Source organism: Drosophila subobscura, chromosome J (genome assembly GCF_008121235.1).
Source record: "Drosophila subobscura isolate 14011-0131.10 chromosome J, UCBerk_Dsub_1.0, whole genome shotgun sequence".
NCBI classification, from domain to species: domain Eukaryota; kingdom Metazoa; phylum Arthropoda; class Insecta; order Diptera; family Drosophilidae; genus Drosophila; species Drosophila subobscura.
The window spans coordinates 2,244,753-2,257,387 of NC_048532.1; the positions used below are offsets into that span (position 1 = coordinate 2,244,753).

A 12,635-nucleotide genomic window follows, 5' to 3' on the forward strand; every position below is an offset into this window, starting at 1 on the left:
CAGTGTTATTTAGAAGGTTACCACTTCGACGTCATCACGGATCACCTCGCCTTGAAGTGGTTGAATTCCATCAACAACCCGACCGGACGCATAGCCCGATGGGCGTTAGAGCTGCAACAGTTTCGCTTCGATGTTCACTATCGACGAGGGAGCCAAAACGTCGTAGCAGATGCCCTTTCTCGCCAACCCGTCGAAGCCCTACAAGGAACGCAAGAAGAACCGCCCAAGTGCTCGTGGATACAAAGATTACTGAAACGGATCCAGACCCAACCCGAGCTGTGCAGTGAATTCATAGTCGAGAACGACCAAATATATCGGCGACTAGGAAACCGACCGGACGAGGAAGACTCCCACCAATCGAAATTGTGCGTTGCCAGTGACCACCGCCAGCGGGTACTTCAAGAATGCCATGACCATCCGACCGCAGGACATCAAAGGATACGAAAGACGATCAACCGAGTGACCCAGCGATATTACTGGCCCGATTCGTGCAACGCTGCGAAAACTGCCAGAAGTTCAAGGTGAGTCAACGGAAACCCGCAGGACAGATGTACACGCGACAAGCAAAAGGCCCGTTTTATATACTTTGCGCGGACTTCGTCGGCCCATTGCCCCGCTCCAAACACGGCAACACGATGCTCCTCGTCTTCTTCGACTCTTTCTGCAAGTGGGTGGAATTAGTACCCCTTCGGAAAGCCACCACGGCTAACCTAGAGAAAGCGTTCAGGGAGAGGATCCTCAGCAGATTCGGCGTCCCATGGAAGTTTGTGTGTGATAACGGCACACAGTTCACGAGTCGGTCATTTCGCCGGTTCTGCGAACTGGCAGGCATGGAACTGGAGCATACCGCCCCATACACCCCCCAGCAAAACCCGACGGAAAGAGCCAATAGGACCATCAAGACAATGATCGCGCAGTACATCGAGGGAGACCAACGTACCTGGGATGATCTGCTACCGGAGCTGAGCTTAGCAGTGAACAGCAGCACATCGGACCCCAAAAGCTTCAGCCCGGCGTTCCTGGTATTCGGTAGAGAACCGAGACTACCCGGCTCCATGTACGACGAGGTAACTTTGGGACTGGGAGATGAATCCGCAAGACAAGGCCACCCGGTTATAGGACATCTTCAAAGTAGTGCAGAGTCCTCTTTTTATGGTAGAACACTGACGGTTTATTTATTTGTATTTATTCATAGTTTATTCCATTAGTCTTTGTTTGGCTTAATTTTAACAGATTTTATGTGCGTATTACGATACTCTGGCGGCGACTGTCGGTTGCAACTGAGTACTCCGGCTATCGATATCTTCGGTCAGAGACAGACGATTAGTAAGTGTGACCGCTTCTGGTGTTTTTGGTTCCTACCGTACCCCAATCGGATCCCACATTCGGCCCTCCTGACGTAGGATTCGTCCCGAATTCCTTCATATAGTCCGCAACTGTCGATGTTTTGAACGGCCCTTCTCCTTCTCCCACCCTTTCTACTTCGTATCGGCCATGGTTATTAACTTTCACTACTTTGTATGGCCCTACGTACTTGCCCTTCAATTTTAAACCTGTCCCATACTGCGTGCGTTTAATGGCTACCAAATCATTGATCTTATACTTCTTTGCTACCTTTCTTTTAGCATCAAAAGCTCGCTTGTTCTCCGCTTGCATATTCTCAATATTTTCCCTTGCTTCCTTCCTCAAGTTGTCACGCTCATCATCCAATTCTGAAATCAAGCAGTCCTGAATCAATTCTCTGAGCTGCACATCACCTGGAATACGCATGTCTAAACCAGTCAGTAGTTTAAATGGCGAAACCTTGGTACTCCTCGGCTCGGTATTATTGATGATCTGTTGTATCTTACCCACATGCTTATACCAGCACCCTGGACTTTCATGACTGACTTTCGATAACATTGGGACTACTATTTTATGAATACGCTCGACTTGTCCATTTCCCCTGGGTACGCCTGTTGCAATTAACAAATGTTGTATCTTCTCCCTATCGCAATACCTATTAAACAGATGCGAAGAGAACGCAGCTCCGCGATCTGAAACGATCCCGTACGGGTTTCCGAAGAAAACAGCCTGACGCTCTAAATAACTAACAACTTCTTCTACTCCTGTGCTCCGAGTAGGATACAACCACACGTACTTGGAAAAGGCATCTACAATCACGAAAATGTGATTATATCGTTTCTTCGTCAACTCCATCGGGCCAACATGATCGACATGGTAGGTTACCAGCGGCTTATCCCCTTTGTCTATCGGTGTGAGGAACCCCTCTTGCCGACCTGCCTTTGCATTAACTAGAATGCACTCTACACAGCTATTAACTACTCGAGCTACTTTCTCCTTGAGCTTGGGAATATAATATGTCTTCTCGATCAAATCCTGAGTCTTCCTACAAGAAAAGTGACCTTGCTTGTGATTGATCCTAATGATCTCGTTTTCCATGAGCGAAGGTACCACTAGCAACTCTTTATTGGGATCTTTGAACAGAACTTGGTTCGATACAAAGAAATCCTCATATCCTTTGGTCTCGACCAAACTTTTGACCACCTTCGTCCATTCGTCTAACTGCTGTGCCTCCCTCAAACGATGTAGCAAACTATCAGTTAGAACATGACACGATACCCTGCTCAACGCTTCGACATGTCTCATTTTAGAACCGGACCTATGCTCTCCGATGATCCTATTGGGCTTTGAGGTGGCTCAGAGGGGGCCTAGCTGAGGCCACCGGACGGGTCGCAGGTTGCGGATAGCGAACGGCCTACCCCAGTGGGTAGGTCAGCTGCGAATAGGCGGGCATCCCAAAGACCATAACCTAAATTGGCTCTGAGGGAGAGTACCGAAAATAAGCAGTCCCGGACAGCCAGCGGGTGTTCGCGACGCAGCAACACTGACGATGCGCTTGTGGTGCCGCCTCTCATTAAGTAGCTCACACAATCCCATCCCTACACAACACCTACCCACATCCTAGCCCCAACACTCACCTCACATCGGGCCGGACTAAGGTGTCACTCGACCCGTGCCAAGAGTCAGCCTGGCTGGGGGCCCGGTATAAACACTAGCCCAGTCGTGAACGGAGAGCTCAGGGACCTGGCAGCCCCCTGTTCTAATTATGCCTTACCCGGGTAACGCAGAGCTCTGCCGGGGTGGACCGTTTCCCCTTCTCTGCAGCTCGTGGGAACTATATGGATAAATCACAAAATATTGAAAACAAAAATAAAAACGAGAGAGGCACTCCCCAAATACCTACAGGGAGAAATCCCAAGCGGGAGAAGGCAGCGGCCCAAAGGCCTGGCCCGATCCGCTCAGACGCAGGAAAGACCTGCACGGTGAAGGACGCGGGTATGAATCCGGGTGGATCCCATCCCAAACCTGGGATGGGTGGAAAGCCAACACCCAAAACTGATACCATGGTAGGGCAGCTAAGCAATATTGCGGCTGCTCAACCTTCCGGTGAAGCGGCGGGTGATGACTTACCATCAACCAGCGTCCAAGCCAAGAAGTACAGTTATGCCGAAAAGAGGAGTGCTGGGCACATACTCCGTCGGCAGAACGCCAACCAGGAAGTCAGTCCAACAGTGGACTGGCTGAAAAAAGTAGAATGGGCCTCGGCGGTGTTGCCCAACTTCAGTGTGGAGCCACAGAAGGTGGCCGCACAACCGAAGAGGCAACGCTCTCAAGAGACGCCCGGACCTGCCGCGAAGCGATCCAGGGTTCTACCTAATGTATCCTTCGCGCAGATTGCCAAGGAGAGGACGCTGATAGGCGTTCTCGATAAAGGCAGCGCGGAGGGGAAAATACCCAGAAGCCAATGGAAGTGGGTGGAAGCGGCACTGGCCGACCGCTGCTTCGAGCTTCTCGAAAAGGATCCCGGGCCACCCCCAGTCTGCAAAGACATGGGATGGTTCCAGGGAAACATAAAAGTGGTAGCCTGCGAGGATGAGCGCTCCGTAAAGCTATACAAAGCTGCGGTGACGCAAATCGGTGAAGTCTACGCAGGGGCGAAGCTCGTCGCTGTGGACTGGAGCGAGGTGCCAAGTAGGCCAAGGGCCCGTATATGGGTACCGGCTACGTTCAAGGAGCCCGAGCGGATCCTAACAATGTTGCAGAGATGCAACCCCACACTGCCAACGTCAGACTGGAAGGTGGCTAAAGTGGAGGCATCAAAGGGCCCCACAAATCAGGCGGTTGTAATCCTGAACAAGGAATCGCTAGCCCCGATCGAGGCAGCCAGGGGAGAGCTCAACTTCGGGTTCAGCTCGGTGACCATGAAGGTCTACAAGTCGGATGCAGCGGCCGAGGCGCGTTCTGTCAACAAACCAGTTGAGCAGGACGTTGCCTCGGAGATCGAGGCACCGGAAGTAGACCCGGAGCCGGAGCCGGCCCTAGAGAGCTACTCCTCGGAGACGGAGCTGCTGCTCGATTTTGAGGCGATGTGTCGGGACGACATCCTCGACGACTCAGACGCCGATATAACAGTGGTGGAGAATGACTCTAATGAAGTCTCTGAGGCTTCTGCAGATAAATCTCCACCACTGTAAAGCAGCATCCGCTGCTCTTATACTCCGCTTAGTCGCGAGCGGAGGAGACATAGTCCTAATCCAAGAGCCCTGGGTGGTAGGAGGCAGGGTCTGTGGATTAGCGACAAAGGACTACAAGCTAATTGTAGCCCAAACGGAAGGTAAAATAAGAACCTGCATATTAGCAAGAAAGCACTTAAATATCTTTCTGCTCCACAACTTTAGCAACGGCGACAACACGGCGGCTAGCCTAGAGCTACAAGGGACACGCCTGAACCTGGTGTCGTCCTACATGGCTCATGAGGAAAGCGATCCTCCCAGTGACCTCGTTCGCAAGATTGCCAGCGACAGCGAGAGGTCAGATACAAGCCTACTAATAGGCTGCGATGCCAACGCTCATCACACCCAATGGGGGAGCTCGGATACAAATGTAAGGGGTGAGTCACTTTTCAGCTTCATCCTAAACTCCAACCTAATTATTGGAAATCGGGGTAATGACCCCACTTTCATCATTAAAAACCGCCAAGAGGTTATTGACCTCACTCTATTGTCTCACAAACTGTCAGACATAGTGAAAAGTTGGAGAGTCCTAGAGGACCACTCCTTCTCCGACCACAGGTACATCGAGACAATCCTATCGCTCGAAAGCACCATACCCACTAGCTATGTAAACCCAAGAAAAACCAACTGGGATACGTATAGCGCAAAAATGGAGGAATTACTCCCCCCTCTAGCCCCAAAATGCCCTGATACACAAGACGACCTTAATCGTCTTGTGGACAATTTCACGGAGGCTTGCAACAAGGCCTTCATGGCAGCTTGCCCCTCAACAAAACCAAGAGAGAAAAAGAAACCCCAATACTAAACGGATGCAGGCTCTCCTTCAGCGACAGTGCCAGTTATTTAGGGTTGGTAATTGATAAAAAGCTCAGCTGGAACCTAAGCATCAAAGACAGAGTGAAGAAGGCTACGATAGCCCTCTACACTTGCAAGAAGGCCATTGGGCTAAAATGGGGCATGAACCCAAGAATAGTCCAATGGATCTACCTAGCAATAGTAAGACCAATACTGCTCTACGGAGTCGCAGTGTGGTGGACTGCCCTATCGAAGGGAACCATCACTAAGCAACTAAGCAAGGTGCAGCGTACTGCAGCCCTAAGCATCAGTGGAGCTCTGAGCACAACACCAACGGATGCGCTAAATGCTATACTTTGCCTGCAGAGCCTTGATCTTGCAGGTAAGGAGCAGGCAGAAATGGCAGCAATCCGTCTCAGAGACTCTGACCAATGGGTGTCACATCGCACCGGCCATGCGTCCATCCTAAATGGAAACAACACCGTCCCTTCAAAAACGGACTACTGCGTTCCGAGGGAGTATACAGATACCCCCTTTGAAACAATCATCCCTCACAGAAACGACTGGCTTGAGGGACCACCTGGTCCAGAGGGAGCCATTCGAATCTTTACTGATGGCTCAAAGCTGGACAACAAGGTCGGAGGAGGAATCTACTCCAAACAGCTGAACATAAGTCACTCCTTCAGGCTTCCGGATCACTGCAGTGTCTTCCAAGCGGAGGTCATAGCGATCAAGGAAGCTTTGAACTGTCTTCAGGAACTAACCCCTGAGGCGACTCACATAAACATCTATAGTGATAGCCAAGCTGCAATCAAATCACTAAATGCGATAACAGCAAGCCCGGCTACAGTGGCAAACTGTCGCAAATCTCTTCACGAGATGGCTTATCAGTTCGTCATCAGCCTAATATGGGTCCCGGGCCACCAGGACATTGAAGGCAACTGTATAGCAGATGAGCTGGCCAGAGCTGGAACAACAATCCCCCTTCTCAATGATAAGGAGGATATACGTATGCCAATGGCCACCTGCAAGCTCAAAATAAAAGAACATGTTAAGCAACTAACAAATGACAGATGGCAAACTGTGCCACTATGTCGCATAACTCGGCAAACATGGCCTGACATAAATAGGAAGCGCACCGATGAGCTCTGCAAACTCAGTAGGAGTAGGTGCAGCTCAGTCATACGCTCCCTTACGGGACACTGGCTAATAGGCACACATGCAAACAGGCTGGGAGCCCCATATAACGACTTCTGTAGAAGCTGTAGAGATGAGGAAGAGGAGGAGACTGTGGAACACCTGTTCTGCTCCTGCCCGGCTCTCAGTAGAAGGAGACTCCAATACTTGGGCGCTCCTTTTCTAAATGAAATTTCGGACATGTCTACAAAAAGTCCCAGACGGATCGCAGGCTTCATAAGGGCATCCGGATGGGATAATGGATAAAATATGGTCTCACGGGAGAGATGGGAACGAAACATGCGGTATCACAATGGGCCGAAACCGGCCTAAGTGTGTCGGGTCTCTGACAACCCCGACAGCCGCCTCAACCTAACCTAACCTATGCTCTATTTCATAGTCGAAGTCTTGGAGATACATTGCCCATCTAGACACTCTGAGCGGAATATCTTTCTTCTTCATGGTCATGGCAAAAGCGTTACAGTCTGTAACTATCTTGAATTTTTTCCCTAGGACGTACACTCGCCACTTTACCAAAGCTCCAATAACCGCAAGCACTTCTAGTTCATAAGAATGATACTTCTCCTCACAAGGCTTTGTTTTACGACTCATGTAGAAAACTGGATGCCACAAATTATCACCTGAATCTCGCTGCATCATAACAGCACCGAATCCGAATTTCGAAGCGTCCGTATGAATCTCCGTTTCCAGCGATTGATCATAAATCTTCAAAACTGGTCCACTAATCAACGCTCCCTTTAATTTCTCAAATGCCGTTAACTGTTTTTCCTGAAATTCGAACTTCGCCTCTTTACGCAACAAGTCAGACAGCGGTTTGGCAATTACAGCATATCCTTCCACAAACCTACGAAAGTATGACGTCAGTCCTAGAAATCTTTGTATTCCCTTCTTATCGCGCGGAATCGGAAAATCAGCAACTGCTTGAGTTTTCTCCTCCCCTGGTTTGATAGTACCCTTTTCTACGACATAACCCAAGAAATTTACCTTCCTCTTCAAAACCTGACACTTACTCCAATTAATACGTAAGCCATTCCTCTCTGCTACTTCTAAAACCTTTTTCAATTTCAGTACGCCCTCTTCGATACTCTGACTAGTAATGATCACGTCATCCATGTATACAACCGCATCCTCATTCTTGATTAAATCACGCATGACCGCCATGATAAACCTCGTAAATACTGCTGGAGAGTTCGTGATACCGAAAGGTACATACAGAAACTCATACTGTCCATTCTGAGTTACGAAAGATGTATACTTTTGGGATTCTGGCGAAACAGGAACGTGAAAGAAACCATTTGTCAAATCTAGGGTCGTGAAAACCTCTCCTCCTTGCAGTTTCTCCATCACGCAATCCATATGAGCTGTTGGGAAGTTATCTCGGACAATCTTTGCATTTAATTTGCGATAATCGCAACACAAACGCTTTTTCCCGTTCTTCTTGTCTATAAGAACCACTGGCGAAGCAAACTCAGATGTACTAGGCTTTATAATGCCTTCCTCTAGCCATTCTTGAACTTGGTCATCTACAATTTTCTGCTCGCAATAAGCCAACCGTCTCGGATGTTGATATACTGGTAACTCATCTGTCAACAAGAGCTTCATCTCTACTGGCGAACTGAGATTTCTCTTTCGCTTATAGTTATCGATCATAAGCTTAACTTCAGATGCGACCTTCTGACTCAAATGAACTAAATCTAAGAAAGGTTTCTCCTGATAGTCTTCCATGCTTAACATGCACAGGCTCTCAAACTCGCTCATCAGCTGCACACAAGAACTCTGCCCTAACTGACCATCTTCTGTTCCTAATTCAGCTCCTTTTTTTTTCTACACGACGAACCCTTGGCGAAAATGTAGTGCCGTTCTTGGTTACCCTCATATCGACGTTGTTTAGGATCGTTGTGCCCAAAATTGCATCGTACTTCATATCCCCATCAGGAATAACATGAAATTCGATCGACATGTCAATACCATCTATAGTGACCTTTGCTTCGAAACTACCAAACGTCAACACCTGACTTTCACCGATCCCTGTTAAAACTTTCTGGCGACCTATCAGACTGTCCACGCCTACGCCTAGTTTCCAAAACACACTCCTACGCATCAAACACAAGTCAGCCCCTGTATCGACAAGTCCTTTAAATACTGTATTCATGCAAATCACTGATTTCTGTTCCAGACTCGAATAAAAGGGTGGTGATGGTTTTGAAACGACTTTTCTGTCCTGCACTGCATTTGTTTCTCTCTCTGTCTTAACTTTTCCTTGCGCATTACACTGTGATGCTCGGTGTCCTGGCTGATCACATTTAAAACATTTCTCCCTCACCGGACAATCTCTCTTTATATGTGAAGAGTCTCCACACCTGAAACACTTCCTACTAGATCCAGCTGTCACTTCTTTTCCTATCTCATTTCCAACCTTGCTGATCGGCCCACCATACTTGCTTGGCGGCTTAGAAGAACCACGAGATTTTTGATATGCCTCAATTTGTAGCTTTAGATCTTTGATGTTTCTAGCCTGGTATAAAATAATTTTGTTTGCCCTAGTATCTGGAATACCTTCTATGAAATACTCTATCAAACTCTCTTCTTCCAACTGAATGGGCTTGGCTATCTCCATGAGAGCATACAGGAATTCTTGCATCGATTCACCTTTATGCTGCTGACGTTTTCCTAACCTGCGATGAATTTCTGCTGATGATAGCTTAACTCCAAACTCCTCTAACAAAGCCGATTTCAAACTTTCCCAATCTTTTATGTTTCTCTGGCTACGCACAAACATCTTGGCTGCTCCACCTAGCAACTGTTTTGCATACACGAATACCTGCAGCTGGTTCCACTCTACTGTAGCTGCACAATCTTCCAACTCTCCTATCCATTGATCGATATCCGGAGACTTCGATCCTGAGAACTGACTTACGCTGCCCTCGACATCTTTAAGGGTGAACCACGATCTACCTGGTCTCTCAACTCCTAGCCCTTGGTGCCAGCCTGCTCTGTTTTGCCGATTGATTGTAGTTGACGCGGATGACACCGATATATTGTCTTCACCATTATCGCCTGTCTCTGACTCACCTTCGATATTTCCTTCGTAATGTGACAATAATCTCTGTTGCAATTCCGCCTTTAATCCAGTCGTACTCAATTGCAACTCCGACAACTTCCGACGCAACTCTTCAACTCGTAATGCCAAGATCTCGCTTCTCTCCATTTTACAAATTTAACCTGCCGGAAATTAAGTTAAATACAATGCAAATGTTTCGTTAACTCTAGTATTTAAAAATGTACTGTAAATGTAAGAACCACTGTAATGATGCTTTCCAACGTAATTGTCTCTTTTAGCAATCCATCACAATGTACACCCTGAATTCAATACACCCTTACAAAAACAAACTTTCTGGCAACGCTCCGTCTCCAGTCTGACCTCTTTTGCCTCGCTTACTCTCGGCGATGATTGCTGCTCTCTCTTTCTCGTCTATACCGCAGTAACTGTCTCTCACGGCGATGATTGTAGCTGTCCTGCTCCGTCTCGAGTTCGCGCCTCTTTGTAGCGCCACGCACACTTTGAAGACTTTAAAACGCAACTGGAACCTTCTGGTCGTCTTCGGCTGTTGCCAAAATTCGTGCACCAGCCCTTGGCCTACACGTTCCTGCACACATCCACCGATGACGCAACCAGATCCAATGTCTTGTCTCTGCTTCTTCGCTGCCTGCACCACGTGTCCACGAGATGCTTCTTGTCCAAGTTATCCAGCACGTATCGACAATCTCTTTCTCGGCCCTTCCTTGCTCCAGATTGTCTTTACGATCCGCTGCTCACACGACCACCACGTTGTGTTGGTTGGTTGGTATTGGTTGAGTTGGTCGCCGCCTATCGCTTCATGCGCTTTACCTTGCCTTCTTGCAATGGCGCGTCTTCGTTGTGAAATATTGAGCTCAAACTTTATCCAATGGTAGGCTATGATCTCGGTTGAGCCCCCAAAAATTGCAGAGTCCTCTTTTTATGGTAGAACACTGACGGTTTATTTATTTGTATTTATTCATAGTTTATTCCATTAGTCTTTGTTTGGCTTAATTTTAACAGATTTGATGTGCGTATTACGATACTCTGGCGGCGACTGTCGGTTGCAACTCAGTACTCCGGCTATCGATATCTTCGGTCAGAGACAGACGATTAGTAAGTGTGACCGCTTCTGGTGTTTTTGGTTCCTACCGTACCCCAATCGGATCCCACAGTAGTACGAGAAAACACCCAACGGGCGACCCAGGCACAGAAGAAGACATAGGACCTACGCCGACGCGAGTGGCGACCAGAACTAGGATCGCTGGTTCTCCTACGTCAACACCACCTATCCAAGGAAGCCGACGCATTCGCGGCGAAACTAGCACCGAAATACCAAGGACCGTACAGGGTAATCAAATTCAATCAAGCGCACCGCTCAAGCATGATAGGGGGAAGGGTATGACATAAACTCGCTGTGGCAGGAAAGTACTAATCTTTAGGGGTTCTCCCTATAGAATCGGCGGAAATGAAACGACAAAGCGACGGGAGCATGACCCGATCCCTAGGGGAACATGCCGGCTCGATGGGGAACTTCCGAGGAGACCCAAGAGGAGCCAGGAACACAGGACCATCGACGACACCACCCCACCAGGCCCAGCCCACCAACTGGCTGTTTGACCCCGTGGGCCCTTCGACATCGAGGCAAGCACGATTATTCCGGGTGGAGCGGCTAGGCGTCACCAGACACGATCGACTCCCACTAGAGCAACGCTTACTCTTGGTGCAAGGTTGGCTGGACCAGCAGCCCATAAACGCCGCCGCAGGAGACTCGTCCGAGGATTGGAGCCCGACGGGCGTTTCGCGACGTCAGGGTGCCGAGAAAGGCCACTTCGAGACCTGGTAGCCCTTAATCGGCGATAGACCCTGAATTACGACCCCGAAGTCGATGATGACAACGTGACTACCGGCCCGGAGGACGAGGCCACGACATCACGCAGTCACGGGACGCTGAACCCTTCGATAATCAATGCAGGCTCGATTGACCACTTTTTAGCCTACGCATCCGACAGCAACGCCGATACCCACGCCGACACCTTACCCCGCCCGGAGGATAGGGAGGCTACACTGTGGGCCGATTGGGAACTAGCCGCGCCCAGCAAGGTCGATACTCAATCGACCGGAGAGGCCGAACCCAGCCCACGCGAGCTAGCATCAGCACCCTTCGGGCCGAACTACTTCGCCCCGTCGCCGCCTACCCCACCTGTCGGCGAGCACATGCCACACGCCCTTTACGGGATCGATGAATTAGAAGATATGGGGTCCGAGTGCAGCATACCCGAGAACCTCGTGGCCACAGCGGACTTGCTGGAACTGCTCCGACTCCACCCCGGGTTCCCGGTGGTGCAGCATGAAGGGACCTGGGCGGAAGCACCGCTACATTGGCGGGTAGACTCGCGCGATCGGCTCCTGCCCGCGGAACTGATATCTGCGGAGCCCCACGGCGCGGTTAGGCATCAGCCGACTGGAGGTGTACGACGGACGCGCCTTCAGCGTCAAAAATTAACAGACGCCTCCAGGTCACAGTCACCCTGAGGACTCCACGGACGCCGGAGTATCCCCGACGCCAGGAGGAGAGCCGCACTCCCGACCCCGGGAAGGAGATTTGATTTTGCCTTATTTTGACTTATGTATTTAGTTTTGTATATTTAACTTCTTTTCTCTAGATTTAAGGTCCGACGCCACGAAGGCATTTTTATACCCGGTACTCGAAGAGTAAATAGGGTATATTGTATTTGTGCACAAAGTGAATGAATGTAACGCACAGAAGGAAACGTTTCCGACCCCATAAAGTATATATATTCTTGATCAGCATCAATAGCCGAGTCGATTGAGCCATGTCTGTCTGTCCGTCCGTCCGTCCGTCCGTCTTGTTTGTCGGATAGTTCTCAGAGACTATAAGAGCTAGAGCCACCAAATTTTGCATCCAGACTGCTGTATGCTCACACTGAAACCAGTGTATTTCAAAAATTAGCCCCGCCCCCGCAAAAGGGCGAAAACCTCCCAAA

The 12,635-nt window shown here is 49.2% G+C and overlaps 1 protein-coding gene across 1 annotated transcript; it reads right to left on the bottom strand.

The window, feature by feature from the left end:
* Positions 1-2,551: 2,551 nt before the first annotated feature.
* Positions 2,552-9,508, bottom strand: LOC117894713. The gene is made up of 2 exons (XM_034801894.1): positions 6,931-9,508; positions 2,552-2,662 (listed from the first exon to the last, which is right to left on the bottom strand). The coding sequence occupies exon 1, from the start codon at positions 9,346-9,348 to the stop codon at positions 8,377-8,379; it is 972 nt and encodes a 323-aa protein (XP_034657785.1). The 5' UTR covers positions 9,349-9,508; the 3' UTR covers positions 2,552-2,662; positions 6,931-8,376.
* Positions 9,509-12,635: the final 3,127 nt, after the last annotated feature.

What these genes read in the sequence shown, in the direction of transcription:
- LOC117894713 (XM_034801894.1), bottom strand. Translation starts at nt 9,348, where the DNA reads ATGTTTGTGCGTAGCCAGAGAAACATAAAAGATTGGGAAAGTTTGAAA.